The 21,045-nt window shown below is 38.8% G+C and overlaps 1 protein-coding gene across 6 annotated transcripts in view; it reads right to left on the reverse strand.

Annotated features, from left to right (window-relative positions):
- ccser2a (coiled-coil serine-rich protein 2a) overlaps nt 1-21,045 on the reverse strand; it is a 50,071-nt gene that overhangs the window by 19,758 nt on the left and 9,268 nt on the right. For 3 of the 6 annotated variants that reach the window (XM_012919244.5, XM_012919243.5, XM_012919246.5), the window contains 8 exons: nt 19,354-19,445; nt 16,555-18,014; nt 16,254-16,465; nt 6,496-6,583; nt 3,236-3,344; nt 2,908-3,079; nt 1,211-1,276; nt 938-1,060 (listed from right to left, as the gene is read on the reverse strand). In XM_012919244.5, coding sequence (XP_012774698.3) covers nt 938-1,060; nt 1,211-1,276; nt 2,908-3,079; nt 3,236-3,344; nt 6,496-6,583; nt 16,254-16,465; nt 16,555-18,014; nt 19,354-19,370 — 2,247 coding nt within the window. In that variant the 5' untranslated portion in view covers nt 19,371-19,445. The remainder of the gene's footprint in view (nt 1-937; nt 1,061-1,210; nt 1,277-2,907; nt 3,080-3,235; nt 3,345-6,495; nt 6,584-16,253; nt 16,466-16,554; nt 18,015-19,353; nt 19,446-21,045) is intronic. The other 3 variants (XM_076891556.1, XM_012919245.5, XM_076891555.1) reach the window with 1 other exon arrangement.

Below are 21,045 nucleotides of genomic sequence, written 5' to 3' on the forward strand. Positions count from 1 at the left end.
TACCCAACTCCCACCTATGATGAAGGGTATTGCAGTATATCTTCTTTGATCACTTGAACACTAGAAAAGTGGGTCTATCAGACTTTTTCCACTACATATTTTTATCAATCCATCTGTCTTTTTAAACCTTCAATTGTAAGATCTGATAGAGAAGAATAAGGCAGTAGCAATGGCCAGACATGCCTAACTATCGCAGATCAGTAAAGAGATCTGATGTCACAGGGGTGATCTCTCAGAGAGAAAACACTTTGAGCGCTACATGAATGCAACATGCAAACATGAGCCTTGAAGCCATTTCAGCTCTGCCTGTAAATCACAGAGGATCTTGTAAAACCTAGATCTCATCAAACTGAAGAAGAGCCTGTATTGATCTTCTGTATGTTATACTTGCATTTATAGTTTATGAGCACTCACACCTGACTTTATTATTTCTTTCCTCTTTCTTTTTTATTTTATTGACATTTTCCACTGTTTTTCGGACTAATTCATTGATACTTTGTGTCAAAATCTCTACTGTGTTTGCATTTTGCCAAAAGAGGATGTTATTTCTACTAAACCTGTGGTCAGTCAATCATAAAAGCAAATAAATATTTTTAGTTTTTTCTGTTTACCATACTAAAACACATTTTAGTGTAAGGGGTTTCCTTTCCTTCCTTTTTAATTTGCTAAATAGTTTTTTCACATATGTTTTTAGTTTTTAAATTTAATTTCGTCAACTATAATAACTTCGATGCAGAATAATTCATGACACCTTTAAACACAATTCAACAGCAGATATGCCTCACATACTATGCTTGGAAAAAAACAAAACAACTATTCTGTGTAATTTCTGTCTCAGCTTTGAGGCAGGGCGACTGAACGGTTACACTCCAAGTATATCTATATGTGGCACAGATTCCCCTTTTCAGTTGTATAAGCCATGTTTACAACGACTCACAATCTGTTCCTGTCGATGTTGTTGTTGTAGTTCTTGACACTGCAGTGTGAGCTGAGCAATGATCTTGTCTCGACTCCTCAGTTCCTCTCTGAGCACCTGCACTTCCTTTACCAGCACCTCCAACTAAAAACACGCACACAAACACATACATACACACCCTTATTTAGGAACTAAAAAAAGAGCATAATAAAGTGATAGATCAAGAGATAGATATGTATCATAAACCACATTTTCAGTCAATCTTCACTGTAAACTGCAGTCACAGTTTCTTACCTGTGTTGCAGAGGTACTGTCTTCAGATTCCACAGGAACATCTGCTGGAGTGTCTGTATCCTCAAGCTGGAGACAAACAAACACACACATTCACAAGAGAGGGCACGCACACAGACAGAGAGTACACAGTGAGTTAAATCAATGGCAACTGCCTACAGCATGCCTCAGGAGCAATATTTCACTATGGTGGAATAATTTTACTCTTTAGCACATACACTCCACTGACCCTGAACTGTCAGCCACAAGTGTTAGATACCAGAGGCAGAGTTTGTTTTTGAACTAAAGACATTTATTTTATATCCAAAAATGTCCTTGTATCAGTGGCTACTTGTGTGTTCAACTTTTCTATAAACTCCTACGACATTAATGTAATTATTATCCCAATTATTTAATCAGTGCCATCCGAAGGTTTTTAGACACCAAGCATATGTACTTAAGTGGCTGGTATTTAATGTTTAATGAACATTTTGTCAACTAGCTTGGTAACAATTTTCACTTAAAGGGTACATTCCACTTCAGCCTCATTAATGTTATGTAGAATTATCCAATTATAATCTGCAGGTATAAAGAGAGTTGTGCTGGATTTTAGCCTTTGATTTAGGATTTAGCACAGCTGGAAGCTCATTCTACAATTGCTTTGAGTTCAGGATCATATGAAGAAAAAGCTGCACAATTAAGAACAAAGTTGCTAAAAAAAATATCTTCCCTCTTGAGGCTATACAGCCCAAGTGTTTGACTAATTGCAGCGAGCACGCTGAACAGATCTGACGGAGACATTTGGATTAAACGTAAACATTACTTTTTATGCTGCTGAGGCTAAATTGAGTCGAGGCATTCGAGATAATTTTGTTTTACGGAGTGTGAAGTGCCGGTGCCGGTGCATTTCTGCGATTGCCTAAAATTGGCTGTGTTTCAATAGAGAGACGATTTTGTGTGTTCATCGTACATGTAAGTGCACATTTCCTCGTTCAGTTTCTTCCATTTCCCTTTTCTTCATCCCAGTCACCCAATCTGTTTCTTTCCTCTAAGTGGATTTCTCTGATTGACAGGGGTGCATCTATTAAGTGATCGCCTTCACAGATGCACATACTGTATATACAAAACGGAAGCACAAGTGTACTGTTGCACACAAGCCTTTTGAATCACACAACTTAATTCATTTTACTGAACTGAATTGCAACAATTCACAATGGATGAGGCAATATATGAGCAAAAATAAGACTGGCCCAGTGCATTAAAACAAATAGCAAAGTCTTGTCTTGTCTTTTATGATCTCGCTACACTGCAACAGCTACTGGATTTATGTAATTAGACACAAAAAAAATCCCCCTAAAAATACTCAGTGTGGAAACCTGTTAAGAAAACTAGCTCCTTTCAGTTTTATTAAGACCCACTTTTAGTGTGTTCAGTGATATAGTCTGCCCCCAGCATACTGAAGAAGATTACTAAAACTAAACCTACAGAAAACTAGTACAAATGTATAATTTATAGACAGAACTGCAGCCAAAACACCCTCATCCCCATGATAAGCAGTGTTTACAATCAGTGTGGATTATTAAGACCCAAAATAAAAGCCTGAGTCTACTGTTCATGTTAAGGAGTACAAAGGTTTCTGTTATTGGACAAAGAATACTGGACAAATATGCAAGTAAGCGTATCGGTTTTTGTGTTTGCATCTGTGCAAATGTGGGTCGAACCTCTAGTAACGTTTTGAGCTTGAGCAGCTGGTTCTTGAGGAAGCTGCAGTCCTGAGTCATGTGCTCGAGTGCAAGTCCATCTAACATTGGCATGTAGCCATGCTCCCTGCCTTCCTTTCGGGCTGAGTTCTTTGAATCTCTGAAACCATCATAATGTTGGAAGACATGAGCCCTGAGGGAAAAACAAAAAAACAAAGACAGAGAAACAGTGACATATTCAGTGTATTCATATCTTTTTAATTTGGCTTTTTACAGATTTAGACTCATGTTTTGTTTGGTTTTTTGTAACATTTTTATAACATTTCTTACTCTTTCAAACCTGACTGACCTGGTATCATTATGAAAGTGATCTGATCCACTCCAGCGATGGTGTTTACGCCGCTGCCCCTGCCGATTGGCCCGCTCCGGACGCTCAATATGGGACATCCTATCAGTCTCTATATAGAGAGAATATGAGATGTAGTAAATATACATATATGTATGTCTGGAAGAAGAGGACGTAGGTGATGGTTGGGGATTATGACCTAAAATTTGTAAAGCAACTGTTTGAGATGTAGCCTCGATGTAGAGTATAGCCTTAGAAAAATCACTTCTGGTGATACTGTTATGTTTTTTTGGGTGAATTTGAGGCATAAAAATGCAAAGATACACATTTTACAACAGCCCTAAGTTACACGCACACAAAACTCTATAATGTATTTAGTCCCTGTCATATGTCAATGTATCACTTCATTGCAAGCAGTAATTTCACCAACTGTTACCTGAAGTCACTGAATATCATTGAGTTTCTGTGATCTATGGTCACTAGATCGCTGCCAGGAGCTTCCTGTGCTGATGAGGGCTAATTCTAACCTTTACTCTAAGCTGAACCTATCCGTACTCTATCCTTAAAAAAGTGTTTACACTAAAAACTAATCATTTAGTTTCATGGGTTTGCCCTCTAGACCTAAAACAAAGAAAAAGTACTAACAATGTAATACAAACATACACAAAAACACAATAGCACAATGCACTACTATGAATGCCCTGTGGTAATGAATACCACTGTGCTTCTTTCAAAAATTTCAAAACATCTGCATGAAAATGATGCGATTATCCATCTCATTCTCTCAACTGTTCCCACTATCAAATGCAAACAACTGCTCTCTCTCTCTCTCTCACACACACACACACACACACACACACACACACACACACACACGCGCGCGCGCGCACACACACACACACACACACACACACACACACACACACACACACACACGCGCGCGCGCGCACACACACACACACACACACACACACACACACACACACACACACACACACACAAAGTGACAAGCCATTTCATTTTCAAGGAGGTAAAAGGACACAGTATTTGGCAATACTCAATAGCATATAGCTGTGAAATGAACCATGACTGCAACAAAATTGACAACTAACAGAGCGCAACCCCCAGGAAATCAAAAGGACCCTTGACTTTCTATATACCAGATGCTCTTTGGACTGAAGGAAAATGGGTAGAAAGAGATAAAGAAAAAGAGATTTAAACAAATATTGGCAGACTAAAAGATCCAATCTGAGGAATTCAGCAGTTGTGGTTAAAATACTTTACCCAGAGTGTCACCTCATAGCACAGGAGCAGACAGTCTGTCTCACACTGAGCTGCTACATTCCAGGAAAGTTAACCACGTACAGTGACTGCTTTTCAGCTCAGAAAAGCCTAAAACAAAAAGTAAAACAATCTGAATATGTTCCAAGTGTGGGGGGAAAAAATCCGTAAATGTAGAGAAACTCAGATGAAGACGAGAGCAAAATAACTCCTTGTCCAGTCAGCTGGTGAACTGTTAAAAGGCCAGAGAGAAAGTCAACCGAGCTCCCCTCCTGCCTGGCCCAGTCTTTGTTGACAGCCTTGTTTTTCTGGGAACTCCCTAGGAACTGGAGCTGGGGAGAGAGGACTGTGGTGGTGGTGGTAAGAGAGCAGATGAGGTGACTGGTTCGTGTCCAAGCTAGGAAGTCACCAGCTGAGACAGGCAAGAGAGGAAAACTCTGGCCCCTCTTTTTGTCAAGTGACCTGACAGCTGGATGAAAAGATTTTGTGAGGCCTCCTTTATCCTCCACTTGTTTTTTAAGTCCTCTTCTCCCCTTTTGCTCTTCCTGTTTTGAGCCGGGGTGTCTTTAGGAGTAACACCCATCCGTATCCCACATCTCTCGGCCTGCCCTGTGGGCTGGGTCAAACTGGAGTCCTCAGCCTGTCTTGCTTTCACTCTGCCTCACATGACACTAACTTTACCCATGACTTACTGAGCTATAAATATGGCTGCTACCCGAAAAGGATTAGGAAGCGATGACATTCCAGTTCACATTCCTCTAGAGTGTCTCTGTGTCCCTCTCTCAAAAACAAGGAGATCACTGTTTATAGACAATATATACTTTGATGCAAATTTCCTGGGTATGCCAAGTACACAATAAATTCTACGTTCATGAAATTTCTAACAGTCTGTTTCTATTCTTTTTTTTTTTTTTTACTTGGAAGCACAGATTCAAATCTAATCTCATAACCTTGCATGTGCACAGGAAAGCATGCACACAAAATCTACATTGCCTTTTAGGAGGTTGAAGGGAGTCTTGTCAGAGGTATTGTGCATTAAACCTATTATCCTTGAATTCTACTTTGATAAGAATGAGTGATTCAATCTTAAAACCACTCGAGTTCAATAGATTTAATGACATGAGAAGTCAATCTCAACCCTTCTCTCTCCTTGTGACAAACATTATCTGAAGAATCCAGTAATAATACTGTCAACAGTATTATGAGGTGGTAATGATGTGACCTGATTACCTTTAACACCTACATAGAAGCTATTTTACTCAATCTTAATGAATCTGGAGTTTGATTAAATTTGCAGTGAAAAGTGAAAATGATTAGAGAAAACAGCCAAGACTCAAGGATCAAGGCAGAGGTGGGTGACGTGCTGTCTGAATATAAAAGCATTAAACTAATCATGTAAAACCATACTGATGCTGTCAAGAGAAACATATGTACAGGCAGGTCTTGCTAAGCCTGTATATCTACTTTGGTTGTGTGTGTACCATAGGCACACGTACCAAGTACATGTGCATCTGTTCATCCGTCATAAACACAGCCAAACAGCTGGCTGAAAACTTCTAGAAAGTAGCTCTTATCCAAAGCCAGTTTTATGTCAGACTTGGAGCTGAAATTAATAACTTCATCAATCAAACATTAAAAGAGTCCACCACATTACAGACAACCCTGTATCCATTAAAAGAGTTTGCTGGATGTTTCTGAGGCAAATCTTCACCCAAGGATACAATTTGTTCAAGCCATTATATGCCACATAATGAGACTACTAGAAATAGAAAGTTCTGGCCTTGGCAATGGTTTAATTTACAGTTTTGATCAGAAAAGCTTTGCTGGAAGTATCTGCTTATAAATAAAATAAACAGTTCTAGCCAATAAAGCTGCAGCAATTTTCATGGCCGTAAAATAACCTTACAAATCTGAATAAGATAACTGCAGTTAGGAACTACATGTCTATGTGTGTATGTCTGCAAGTACTCAGGTGTTCTGACCATGCAAGCCATCCTCTGGGAGGTCCAGCATGAGGTCATCATCATCCAATTCTCCTGTTGCCAGAGGGTCCAGGTTGTTAAGGATGTCCTGAAAATCACAAAAATAAACACAAAAATTATAGAAAACAAAAGCATTAAATAGCATCACTGTTATATTACTTATATATGAGTGTATTAAAGTTATTATATTAATTTGCTTCTGGGCAAAGTCATTTTTTTGGAGGAAGACCAGCTACAAAACCAGGGAGAGAAAAAAAAACAAGGCTGAGATGCAGTTTTTGCCTGTGGTTAATACATCCTTGCAAGCATATTTTTTGTGTGTGTCACATGCTTTTGAAATGGATGCAGCCTTTTATTATTTCTGTTATTTCCAATCTATTTTCATTGGCCAATTAATTCATTTACTAGAAAAAAAAAAAACAGTTAATGCAGCACTATCAATTACCTTGTCTTTGATACCGTTTCAAATGATCGTCTTACTCCAGTGCCACAACAGAAAGAAGATGATCTTATTCCATACATCAAGACAAAGACACCAGAACAGGCTTTCAGAAAAATATTGCCCGTTTATGAATGATAATTCAGAAAGCTTTGAAATTTCAACAAAACACTTCACACAACAGCCTCAAAATATGCAGCTATTCTGATTGCCGTGCAGCTGTCTACCAAATAATTCAAAGCACACCCAAAGCAAAGGAAAGAATCAATAGTTCAAAGCTTTATTTCTCTACAGCAATTTTGTGCCTTACGAAGCTAAATTGACGGGGCTTTGACTAGAAGACAGAAGCATAAAATTACTCATTATTGAATATCTCGTGAGTTGCGCGATAACTGCCTTGTACACAGTGTTTCAGACTTAATGAAGAAGAAATGAATGAAGGAAATAGAATAAACAAAACATATTTTTGCATTCTTCCAAACGGTATCAACCAAAACGTGGGTGGAATCTTTGTTGTTTGAAGAGTCTGTATACAAATCAACCTGTCACTTTTGTTTTTTCTTTTATCATTTCTCGCTTCCTTTTTTCTGATTTTTGACTTCCTTCTCTCCCCCAGCCTGTTGCACTCTTTTCTCTAACCTTGTAACTCCCATCCAGTAAATAAAAGTTTTAACACTAAAGGTAGAGAGAAGAGAGAATGTTTTTTGTTTTTTTTTGGGGGGGGGCGGGGATCAGCCACCTCTAAATTTGCACAGTTAGAAATGTATATTAGCACCATAACTGTGACCCAACACTGAGGTAAAGGTAGATCCTTCTTTGCAGCAAGGCATTTTAACTCTTTAGCTATTTGATAGTTTCTCCATGTGTGCGCACAAATCTGTGTGTGTCTTGAAACAACTCAAAACATCTATAAAACAGTCACATAGCAGAGAGAGTAAAACAGCAGCAGCTGAGCTTGTTCAGCTGGAGCACTGGTGTGCAGTAAGAGGCATTTGACAAAACGCACAGCTTTGTACAAAAATTACACAGGAAGCACAAGTTTTTTATGAAGGATGGTGTTAAAATGCATTCAGTATAGACACCTGAAGCTTTGTGTGATATTATGCACATTGCAGAATCACCTGTCATGACTCCAATATCAAGGTAAATGAAATGTAAAATTATCATCCACTGAGCAATATAAAATTCCCCCTACATCTTTCATCACTTCCTTCTTTTCTTCTACAGAAAATCATTTGGTTTTATCAATATACTCTACTAACATCAGCAACATATTATGGATTGGTGTTTTCTAAAAGGATACTTTGTCACGTCAAGACGAGGAGCAAGGGGCTGAACCTCCAAACTGCTTCAGCACCTGAATACAGAACCTCCCTTTTATTGACTGTCCTCAAATTACAGTTTGCACTTCCAGGGGAAATTTCAAATCACACTGGCAGGACCCAACAGCTTAGAGCAGTGAAAAATTCAGGATAATCTCCCAGGAGGCAGGTGGGTGTGCACCCATGTCAGCAGTAGATTGGATTAAGTTATATGTACACTAAAGTCCTCAACTCCACTAAAGTAGTCATTTATGATGGCAATCCATCTCTGGCACAGATCTGGCCCCAGGTTAATTACCTAAAACACAGACAAAAAGAAGGAGCTTTCACTGTTTTCTGTGTATTAAGGATATCTTGTTGAATGCAATAACCCCCGTGCTCTAGCCAACTACTGTATCATCTTGTTAGGTTAGGCTGAGTATGAGTTTTTAAAACTAATTTGATCATGATGACTCTTAAAAACTGTTTTCTTTAATAATCAATATGAAAGTCGCATGATTTGGGAACCTGCAGATTAAACTGGAAAATCAATCCCTGCTTACATATAGAACGTAGCTTTGAACCTAATGTAGTATTGTTCACAAAAGGGAAAACTATTTGGCTTGTAGCACATGAATTTGACAATTTGATGCGCACATTTTAAACACCAAGTGTTTTTGTCTCCTGCAATACAAACTCTGTAGGATGAGCAGATTTCGGAACAATAAAAAGCCTCGAGTAGTTCTGCCAACTTAATCTGCTTCACAGTGCTCTGCTTACACAATGACATCAGCTGGATCTTCGAATACACTTCCCCGGATCAAACACTAATTAAAACCGTCAGAGTCACTGAAAAAGGTGAAATGCTAAACTTCTTTCTCTCAGTTTTAGTTATCCCTAAAAAAAAAAAAAATCCAAGACTGCCAGCATGAAGAGTTGGAAAAAAAAGTTCATGGTAGAAAACTTCATTGTAACCATAGCTTTTCATGGTCTGCATGTAAATTAGCCTCATGGCACACAGTGAGTTAAAACCACAAACTACAGATCTGGACAAAGTTCATCTTTGTTTTAACATTTTAAAAAGACAAACCTCGGGGCAAGATAAAATTTTCAAACCAACAGTTGCCAGGGTGAAGTTGTAGACTGACATTTTTTGTGGTTTTTTTGCCTCTTTCAATCCATATAAAGTGAACTGCAATCCTGTGAGGAAATCCTACATTGCTTACTTTGGCAGGGTAGCCAAAACAGATCTTTACTTTTGTACCTCACAAAATAGCATCTGAAGAAAAACACTGTGTAATCGCAGCTTAAGTGTCAATGCAGTGCTGTTTCTGGCACTGCATGGGTATCTATTGTTACGTGTGTGTGTGTGTGTGTGTGTGTGTGTGTGAGTGAGAGAGAGTCATTGTATGTCATTGTAGTCCATTCACCCAAATACTCTGCAGCTTTTGGACACTCACAAATACCTTTTCTTAATAGAACCACCGCAGGATGACTGAAATGGGGGATAATCCCGTTTGTACTCCAAGTCTTCTTGGCTTTAACAGGAATGGTTAGGCATATGCTTTGAGTGGTTAATATTCAATATATTCAGGAGTAAAATTCAAAGAACAACAACAAATCCTGGGTTCAGAGAGAAAAATGTCATCATCGAATCTAAGTTAAAATGAAAAGAAATATTATTTTTAAATTACTGGTCGAGCTTTCATTCAAACCAACATCCTGTCTAATAACGGAATTCCAATATACAGCAAAGAAGGTATGCGACTTGTTTAATTACAACTAAAGCATTAACACCTAAACTCCTAAATAAAAGCTGGTATTAAAAGCTCATACTTGTAAAAAGACGACTCTGAGCAGACACAAAACTTAGCAACTAGCAACTAGAAATGTCATATTAAGAGCTTCTTTGGCACAACCTTGATATAAATTACTCTGTTGCTGTCAATGTGCCTTTATAGCATAAAAATAATTTAATGAATCACTTTTTATACTCTACTTTTTTTCCCTTAATGTTCCAGAAATTTACAGATAATAACACTGATCATTTGAAGATGTCTTCCATTCATTATGACCCCTAAAATACTGTCAAGTTTTTTACTATTAGATATAATAATGAGCTTCTTATCTTCCTACATAAAATCTTATTAAGTAAAATACTGTTTTTACATATATAGATCATTTGCATTCATCAAAGATACAATGACATAGCTAAAAGTGGCAATATTCTTCATGTAATTATTTTTCTCTTCAATGATACTATGCACTGGAAAGCAGAAACAGAGGCATTGTGGTGGGAATATACTGACTGCCATTGTTTAATGAGTGATAGCAGCTGCAAAACAGAGTAAAACAGACCTGGAGAAAACTTGAATCAGCAGTATGTCTTTCCAAGATTTATCTTTCCTCCTCCATTTCATTTGGTGCACAGTGTTGACAAAATAACAGTGCTGTGCATAGTCTAGAAACTGTAGTCACAAACACTCGTATAAAAACGATCTTGGTTACAAATAAACAGTATGATAAACAAAAACAGGCTGCATTAATGCAGCAGTTCTTTAATACTTGTGAAAGTAAGACTAGACTCTATTTGATTCTCATGTTACGTGCCATTTCATACCTTTTAAATAATTGTCACAGTTTTACATGTACTTTAAACAGGTATTTTACTTTAAAAACATATGCAATCAAAAACATTCAGTGAATCACATATCCTTTCGTTTGGACTATGAGAATACTTACTAAAAGCCTCACCCTCCTCAAACTAAAACATCTTCCTCCCTCCTTACAGTGCAGCTATAAGGATCTAGACCCCAGCAGCTACACTGTAAGGCAATCCACTTAGGGAAATGCACACATCACAGTGAAAGCAATCTAATATTGGGATTGCTTAATGATATTAAGCAGGGAATTATTTAAAATCGACTCACCTTTTATACTCACTTATTAGTTTGTTGTTAGAACTAAAACAAAGTATGTGCCCAAGTGAGGAAAATTTACCTGACATAGTTTTTCCATACCTTCGTTTGCTCATTTCCTAAAAATGACTGGAATTTATTTATCTGCAATCCCAATAAGCTAGATCAATAATATTGGTAAAATCTTCACAGATGCACTCCTTGGACAGCAAGCAATAAAGCCTGCTAGCTAAATTTAAAGTCCATAAATTGATCACACTTAATCAACCCAATTTTGTCACTATAATTGATTTTGCAATTATCTTGGCAATCTGCTATGTTATTGGCTTTGTTCTTCCAAACAGGGCCCTAATAAGCAGCAGCTTAATTCTTTCAACAGGTGGGGGTATAGCTGGGAATCCAAAGTGTTTATAAAAACATTGTGGTAATGATCACGACTGTGGGTATGAAGCGTGATCATGATTGATAATTATAGATCACATGATATCATTTGACTACCATCTTCACAAGGTAGAACTGTGTGTGTGTGTGTCTGTGCGACGATACCTAAACAAAGGACTGAATGCACCAAAAGAGATGTACACAAAAACCACTATTTACCTCAAAGCGCTGCAGCTGTCGGTCTAAAAATCAAGACAAACAAAAGCAAGTGAGCTATAAGCCTCATTAAAACAACAGCATAGCTGGGGCACTGGCACCATGTTCCATAAATGGCTGAGCAGTCTGCAGACAAAAGGCTTAAGCACCTCACTCATTTAAACACTAATGAATTGACCTGTCTCAACCTGGCTCCATAAAAGCCTAAAATTAGAGGCAAAATAAATAAATCAGGGATAAGAGGCGACGGTAATTCTGCAGCTTTGAGGAAGCCGAGGGAAAAACCAAAGGATTACTAAACAACCATGAGTTTGGTAAGGAAATACACACAAAAAAGGGAGGGAATGAAGGAATAAGGTAGAAAAAAAAGAACAGCTACCCAGGAGAAAAACGGATTAAAACATGCAGAATTATAAGCAAAAAAAAGATAACACTGAAGCATATTTCATTCAAGGTTTCATACTGTGAAGGGAGATGCTGAGCTGTAATTCCAAGGAAGGGAAATATTTTCTTTTAAACGAGAGAAAGTTCAATGCTTATGGCTCAGGAAATCAACAGAACTAATTTAACTTCTCCATTTAAATGTGACCACAAAGTTCAGGTAAATAGGAATCAAAACAAAGCTCAAAAAAGCTCTGATGATAATGTCAAAGAACACAATCTAATAATCCTGCATTGCATGATGAAAAGGTTAATGTGGACTGATTCGACTCTACAGTAATTTGCGAGGCCAAACAGCACAACAAAACCCAATGCCAAATGAAGAATTACACATGACTGTCAAAACATATTATAATACAAATGCGCTTTACAGAAGTAAAATGTTTTTAGAGCCGTTACAATGCATATGGGTTGCTATTATTGTCCACAATGATATAAATAGTAGAACGCATCAATCAGCATGTGAATTTCCTACTGTGTCAGCTTCAGCTTCGTCTTCACCCACTGCGTTTATGATCGGCTGTGAGCTGCTTTAAATCAAAAACAAAAAAAACAACCTTCAAATATTCAAGCAGTTTAAATATAAAATGTTCCCAGGTCTACTGGTGCTGTTGCATTCTATGAAACATTGAGCTGAGGGCTGGAATACATCGGCAGTAACTGTGAAAAGTGGCCCTCCATTTCACAATGCCAATTTTGTAAAGCTGGTACAGTACAGAGCTGCATGGTGCATCATGGGAATGTTATTATGAGCTCAGGTAGCCCACTCCTTGATTTTGCACAGAGGCATATGAATGCAGATAGGGCCACATATAGCCAGAAAAATACTGGCACACACAAACCAGTAGCACTTACAAGCGCACCCACATCGTGTTGTCTAAAGGATGCACAGCGCCTCCAAGTGGACTGAGCATGGCACTGCAGTGCAGTGCAGCGCAGCAATACCGGCAAGAAAGCAAACATTACATTCCAGATGCATAAATGCTATTGTGTAAGCATCAGCTGGACACTAGTGTTTACCTTTTGTTCTTAACTATGAGAGAATGTTTTTTAAATACACCACATAAATTGGGCACAAGTAACCCACCTTTCTTTATTTTTTCAACATTGAATTCAAGAAGAGTTTGTTGAGAAGCTGTGAAGTCAAACTCCCGCAGCATTTAACTCAATTACCCCTTAAATAAACACAGGGTCTCAAAAGGTATTACACAACACATTGATTAAGCAGGACACCAATCTACTAATCCATTTGGAGACATCCGCTGTTTTGTGACAGGATTATTTCTGCTGCCTTTCCTCTACTTATTACAAATAAATATTTACCCAGTGAACAAGGGGAGAATGATTAATGACAGACAAACAGATGGAAAGGAAACGGTAGAAAAAAGGAGTGGGTTAGAGAAAGCTAACTGCATCCAATTACAGTAAATGGGCTCATTTCCTCAAATCAAATAGCTCAGTTAAATATCTCAAAGGCAGATTCCCCATAGAGTTAATTTTCACACACCAGCAGTCACCCACTAAGTTTCCCTCTCTCTCTTTCTTTTTGGTCCTACTTATTACCTTTTTTTCTTTTTTTAACTGCATTTCTCTCATCTAGCTTCTGCTCTCTCATTCAAATCATACAACACGCAATATCACCACTGCCCTCTTCACTGACCACACTAGTTCTTCAAAAGAAATGGATACTGCATGAAGGAATTCCTCTACAAACGTCTGGGTTGTTGAGCTTTATTAAATACTCAGTGAAAGTCAATGCATCAGCATCGTAACATCTATCCAGTGTCCAGTCACATCCAGAGATGCATCATCTAGCAGTTCAATGACAGAATGGAATCAAAGTGGATTTTTATTTTACTCTATTAGTGTAAGATCTGATGACTTCTTGGCATGAACTCACTGTCATGTCCAAGAAACAAGTTTAAGATTATCTGAATATAAAAAGTGTTTCTCCCCATGTCTACATGCCTAAATGTTATTGCCACGTGACCCTTTATATCAGGGGTGTCGAACTCCAGGCCTCGAGGGCCGGTGTCCCGCAGGTTTTAGATATCACCCTGGGTCAACACACCTGAATCAAGTGATCAGTTCATTACCAGGCCTCTGGAGAACTTCAAGACATGTTGAGGAGGTAATTTAGCCATTTAAATCAGCTGTGTTGGTTCAAGGACACATCTAAAACCTGCAGGACACCGGCCCTCGAGGCCTGGAGTTCGACACCTGTGCTTTATATGACTCAAGATTAAACAAAAACAACTTATCAAATACTGAAACTTAAAATATGACTGCTTGAATAAAATGCTCCCTGCTTGTTTGAATATCATGCTAGGAACACATTTTTAAAAAGGTGTGAAGGAAAATCTTTGTCATTTTACAGTGCTTTGCATGTGTCTTTAAAGTTTATTTTTTGGGGGGAAAAGGGCATTCATTTAAAAAGAAACAACAAAAAATAATCTTCTTAGTTTTAATATTTGTTGTCTATTTTTATTATTTTCAATTAAATATAAGACTTCAAAATTGTTGAAATTGAAATTGTGAAAAACAACACATTTTGTTTTTATTTATATTTCAGAGAATCATTTGTTGTACTTGTGATATTTCTGAGTACTAATGAACATATATGTTTTAAATAAACAGGCCAATAAACAGGTTGACGTGGACCACAAGATGACCAAATGCACATGTCATGCTCCGATATGCTGTTCATATTATAGATGGACTTTTATCGAGCCTTTGCTTTTTCAAGAAGTCTCCATCATGATAACAGTTGAACTAATCTATTAGAGAAATGCACTCAAACACACTCATCTGCATACACAGATATACTGACTGACTCCTGATCACATACACATGTCTAATGCACATGTGCTTGTAATGATCACAGCACTGAACAAATACAGGCACATCCTGTACATACACAAAACCAGTAGTGCTTTTTTGCTTTTGTATTCACTCCTAATCCATTACTGTGAGATAAACATGTGGCACTTTCAGTGCCTTGAAGGTTGTGTCACATAATGAAAGTAGTAAACACACAAAGCGTATTATAAAATTTCTAATCCAGCTCATTTTAAGCTCTTTATGCATTCCTGAGATCAGGTGCTTGGGTACCAAAATATAGAGAATCAAAGCAAGGCCAGAAAATTCTAATACTACACGGCTGGTGAGCAGGTTAGTTTTCCTTTGAGACAGAACGAAGCCTTGGCATGAGACGGGCAGAGAGAGCTGACTGAAAACTAGAAAATTTTGATTTTTTTTTTTGTTCTGGCCATTAATGTATAAATATAAAAAGAAGAACTATTTAAAAGTGAAACTGACTACTGAACTTTGGCACCATGAAGGCAGCATAATCTACAAGTAGGGCATAAAGTATATACACCGTATTTTTAGACAAGACAGAACTAAACGTAGACTTGGCTCTTGAAATTAACACTGCATACATTACATTGGGTATATTTTAGTCTTCCATTTCTTGGTAGAAAAAATCAAAAGCCCTTTGAGGTCTGCAAGATGCTTGAATTCTTGTCTGCAGAAGCCACAGAAATGTTAACAGACCATTTCTTTAATGTGTAGCAGGTCATGCTTAAAGGCTCAAAACCTTTACATTTCCTTCAACTCTCTCCTTCTTACTTGGAAAAAATCCAGTTCTCAGTCACACAAGCCTATTCTTTGCCAACTTTCAATCAGCTAAAGCAGAAGCTCTAAGTGTTCTCCGAGGTTTTTAGCCCGAGTAACCACATAATCGCTAAAGGGTTTTGGCTGCTCTCCACCTCTTTCATTTTCTAAAAAATGCTACTGAGCTATCTGCCAGTTGACTTAAAGGCAAGGAGGGGAAGATTGGCAGAAGAAGAACGCTTACTTTTAACACACATAATTGATTACTTATTCTTCAGAAATATGGATATCAAACTATTCCTTAATTTACTGTTAATTAGTTGCTTAAAATAATTTAAATTTCATATTTTTTTAAATCACAATCAGAGTAGAGTCAACTGAAAAAACGAATTGTGGGGTTTTTACATTTTTATGTAAAAACTAGTTAAAGGTGAAATGAGGACTTACTATGCTGTTCAGCTCTGAGTCATCATAGCTGTCTAACCGATGAGCCACAGGCCCCCCAAGGGGCTCAAGCCCCTCTTCATCCCACATGTAGGTTCCACCAGAGCTGTTGGAGGGTGACAGCTCCACAGATGAAATCTGGGGGGCATCAGTCTGCTCTGGAGATAGCATCAGTGATCCTTGGGACTCCTGCATAGGACTTTCTTCCTTATGACCTGCAACCACATAGACAAAAGGCTGAACAAACACCACAAAGGATAGCACTGTATCTATTTGAATTTGCTTTCCAAAGGGTGAATTTTACCAGTCAGATCCACAGACTCCCAGTCACTGGTCTCATTTAGGAGACTGTCTAGCTGGGCATCACTGGCAGCTTTTCTGTTGTCAGGCATGTCCCCATCACTGAAAACATCTCCCACACTGTCGAAGTCATCTAGAAACTCTTCACTGATGTCACCTCTCTCTATAGATGAAGCAGAAGATAAGGACATGTCTTCCAGGGTCTCGGCTGCTGTTTGGCCACCGCTTTCTCCTCCTTTTCCTTCTGCATTCCCAGAGCTTTTGTCACTTTCACTTTGAGATTCGACTTTGTCAGCCTTGTAGGTTGATTCATTCTCCAGTAGACCTACACAATCAGAGGCAGTTGAAGAGCTGATATCCTCCTTAATGTTACCTGGTAAAAGAGACTTCTGCTGTTTAGCCTGCCCAGTTCGGGGCAATTTGTAGCACAACGACACCCCACTGCTAGCCATTGACTTGGTCAACACACTACTGGGGAGCAGAGCCTTCCTTAAAGTACGAGGAGTAGTTGGTGTCGTAGTGATCAAAGGGCCAGGCAGAGAGGACGCAACTGATGAATTTTTGTTGTACTGAAGTCCTCCAACCCCACCTAAACCACCTAAACCTCCAAGGCTGCCATGCAGTCCTAAACCCACTCTTCCATTACTCAGTTGAGGGGGTTTGACAAAACTACTCCGAGGAGGCCGCAGCTGAGTGTTGGCCAGAGGCTTGGCTAGTTCCACAGCCCGATTAAAAGAGAAAGACCGTATCATAGGCTCACTGGTGGGCGAGGGAATCTGTTTAAAGTGAGTGAAACTATTTGAACGAACCATGTTGTCCAGTGCTACAATCTTCAGGCTCTCACTGGACTGGGATAGGCTGTCTTGAGAGTTGCTTCTGGTAGAGCTAGAGCCTAACCTTGGTCGCACAAGCCGAGACTCCAACCCTGTCTGAGTAGGAATGCTTGCACTATTACTACCTGTTTTAGAACTTCCATTCATGGGGCTCTGCCCTAACTTGGTCCCAACTTTGGGAGTCATCTTTGAGGATTGCTTTTGAATAGCCTTTGGGCTTGAGACAGCCACCATCAAAGAGCCTGATCTGCCCATCTTAGGTGTTGCTGGAGAGCCATTCTTTACTTCCTTGATCACAGAGGGAAGCTGTGTCTGAGCCTTGTCTTCACTTTCATCCTCAGGGGCAGTGGGAATGGATGGACTAGAGGGGTTTACCCCCTCATCTCTCTTCAATTTTAGGGAAAAGGGTGACGCCTGGATCACACCATTTGGGCGTGTTGCTGATGGAGTAACCTTGCCATCTTGCGTAGGGGTGGCTGGATGTGCAGAACCATTAGAAAGGGCACTGGCGCCACTAGTTGAGGACCGTCCACTGAACTTAGGCAGTCTGGATACCATGGCAGACCTGATGGATGCTTTTTCTTCCATTAGATGCCAACCAAGGCATGGAGCGGCATGGAATTTTCCACAGCTGAGAAAAAAGAAAATTGACATAAAAACAGAATAACATGTGATTAGAGTGTCCATAACTTTACTTAGTGATAAAGTATCACACGGTAAAACATTTGAATTAATCACTAGTCTTTTAATAATTCTTATTTTTATATCCATGCTGCTGTCTAAATATCAAAACAAACTGTCTAAATAAAAGAAAAACAAATCACACCCCTCCCCCGCAATTCTTATTATCTGTCATTCAAAAAAAAAAAAAAACTACTTTTATTTTTTTAAATAATGTCAGAAATCAGTATCAGTGAACTCTTGGTTATTTATATAATTACAAAATATGTTAATTTGACTTTCGTGTGTTTTTCTTGTCATCAACACAAACCTGCAGTGGATCTGTGATGTTCAGTGTAATAACCTATTCAGCTGAAAACCATGTTGCACTATCTAACAGATCTGTATAGTCACTAATTGTTTTGATACTTTTCTAATGCTTATCCCACTTGGAGTTGTTATTATAACAGAGCATCTTTTCCTGTGAGTGACATCAAAGCCTACTAATGAAAGCCCAACCCAGAAAGCAGAATGCCAAACGCAGTTAAGATACTGCAACTAGCAAATGCACTCAGATGCACAAGCACACACATGCAATTGCGTGTTCTCATCAGCAATGCTATTATAATTATCTTGTAATTATCCAGTAATAGTGCTAAAGATATTCCTTTCCACCTGTCGCAACGGTTGCAATCTTCTTTTCATAGACTGTTTACTGTGAGTGGAATTAGGAATTAATCTGGCACGCATGGGGACCTGAAACTTTGTCACGCCAAGTTTGTCTTGGTGTGTGCATGCAGACCCTCGGGAAACAAAAAGGCTCTGCCCTTTCAGCTGTCTCATAACCACAAATTTGAATCCCACATGGTAAATCTGACGTCTCTTCACTGAACTCTGCTGGAAACATTTGTGAATGTCTTAGATATTTCTTAGATATAAACTACTGAGATTAAGTAAATGTATTAAGATTAATAACAAGTTCATAGAGTGAGCTTTAATTTTTTTTAGAGGTTTACAGATGAATAGCCCTGCACCTGGCACTGGTTTTGGAGAATTTGCTTCCAAACTGTCTCGCCAATGAAAAAAAAAGAAAGAAAAGGAAAGAAAAAGTGGGTAAATTGGTAGACACTGCCTGTGGGACAGGGGGAAACCAGAGCTGGGAAGGTGGCCAACATAATGAATAGTGAATGGAGGATATACAGTATTAAAGCCAATGAAGGGAAAATACAAGCCTGTTCCCTCTGGCTCATTGTTTGATTCATTCAGTTTCAATCACCCATGTGACAAGTGTACATGTGTTGGTGGTGTACCTGTATGTTATATCCATCTGGCTAGGGAATACTACAAATTGAAAAGTTGGTGATACCCAGATGGCTGGTGTAGTTAGCAGAAAGCAAACAATCTGTGTAAGGAAACAAAGCAGTTACCAAAACTAAGTGCCAACAGAAAAAAAAAACCTACTGTTACACCAAATGTTATTTAAAAATTACAAGTTATCGTTCAAGAAAAGCTTATTGTGTTGTAACTTTGTGGCAGATCAGGAAGTACCCATGAGTGGATCCCCTGACAAACTGTCACACAGCTACAAACACACTTACGGGAGCAATAATTCAATCAACTCTGAAGAGGTGGAGGGGGTGTGCTGAGTCACAATATGGATCTCCTAGCTTGGAAAAACCTCTCTGCTACAGTGTCCCACATTCCTATACAGGAACACGTGCTCAAACAGACTCTGCCACGGAAGTGTCTGGCAATGCCGCCTTCCTAATCTGTTTCACAAACACACATGTGTTTAGATGCAAAATGCACACACTTACACACAGATGAAAAAAAAAAAAATCAGGTCAGCATGTGCAGGCAGGGCAACCAAAGCCTCTTTGCCCTGGAGGGGGTAGTGACTACGCCTGTCTGTGTTTAATGGGTGGTGATTAGACTAAGGGTTTTTGCAACTGTCAGTGGCCTCACAACATTTCCAGTTTCATTCATATCTACAGTGGCAAGTCACTACCACATAGCAGCAAACTCACACAGCAAATGTGGCAAATACTTGTTCATCTGGGTCGTCTCACCCATCACTCAGCCACTGAAAGTTATAATCAGTAAGCTGCTGCCTGTTTATAGAGATGCAGCAAGGAAAAATAACACCGTTGAGGTTTTGACCTTTTATTAACCGCAAGGCAAGTGTATCAAAAAATTCAAACAAGTGACCTTAAAACATTTAAATAACTACAAATCAACAGGCAAATAATGTCCTATCATCAAGGCCTTGTACGAGTTAGCATTCAGATGGGTATTGTCTATATAAATTTTTCTATACTTTAAAATATACAATAACCCCGTTTTTGTTGGCTGAATAATTTCAAAGTGAATGGCCTTTTACTAATTTCTATGCACAGAATAGCCTTCCCAACCGGCTCTATTCCAATAAAAAGTACAAAGACAAAGGTCAGCACAACAAAGCCACAAATAAACAAAATCCTAACTGACTGACACACATTCAGAAGTAGCGCAGTAAACCGTGCAGACCATCTGTCAAACGCTCATATCTGGAGACTTGCCCCTCCCCCACAGCCAAGTACTGGTAAAAAAGTAAATATCCCTTTGCTGAAATCAAGTATGAGGTCTGAACTATAACTATATGGTTCTTATGTGATTCCAATAGTAAAATAGCCCAGGAATAGTCCAGCTGTCAGGATTATTAGCATCCTTCCCTGAACTGAAAAATGATGTCACGGGAAAGCAAAATATTGGGTTTACAGAGTGAAGCTGTAAAAGATTATGTTCATCTCGATGTCCAAAGCATCATTATATCATTATAATAAATTATCTGTGATATGCAAAAGCAAGCAGAAGAAGGGTTGACAGGAGTAAGCTTAAACTAGAAAAGACAGGGACATTCACGTAAGTGCAATTAGAATGGGAGAAACAGAAGGACGAGACTCGAGGCACACTTTTCCTACAGAGAGATCCTCTGCTGGACAGATAGCTTAGCATCCAGTGAT

Source organism: Maylandia zebra, linkage group LG13 (genome assembly GCF_041146795.1).
Source record: "Maylandia zebra isolate NMK-2024a linkage group LG13, Mzebra_GT3a, whole genome shotgun sequence".
NCBI lineage: Eukaryota > Metazoa > Chordata > Actinopteri > Cichliformes > Cichlidae > Maylandia > Maylandia zebra.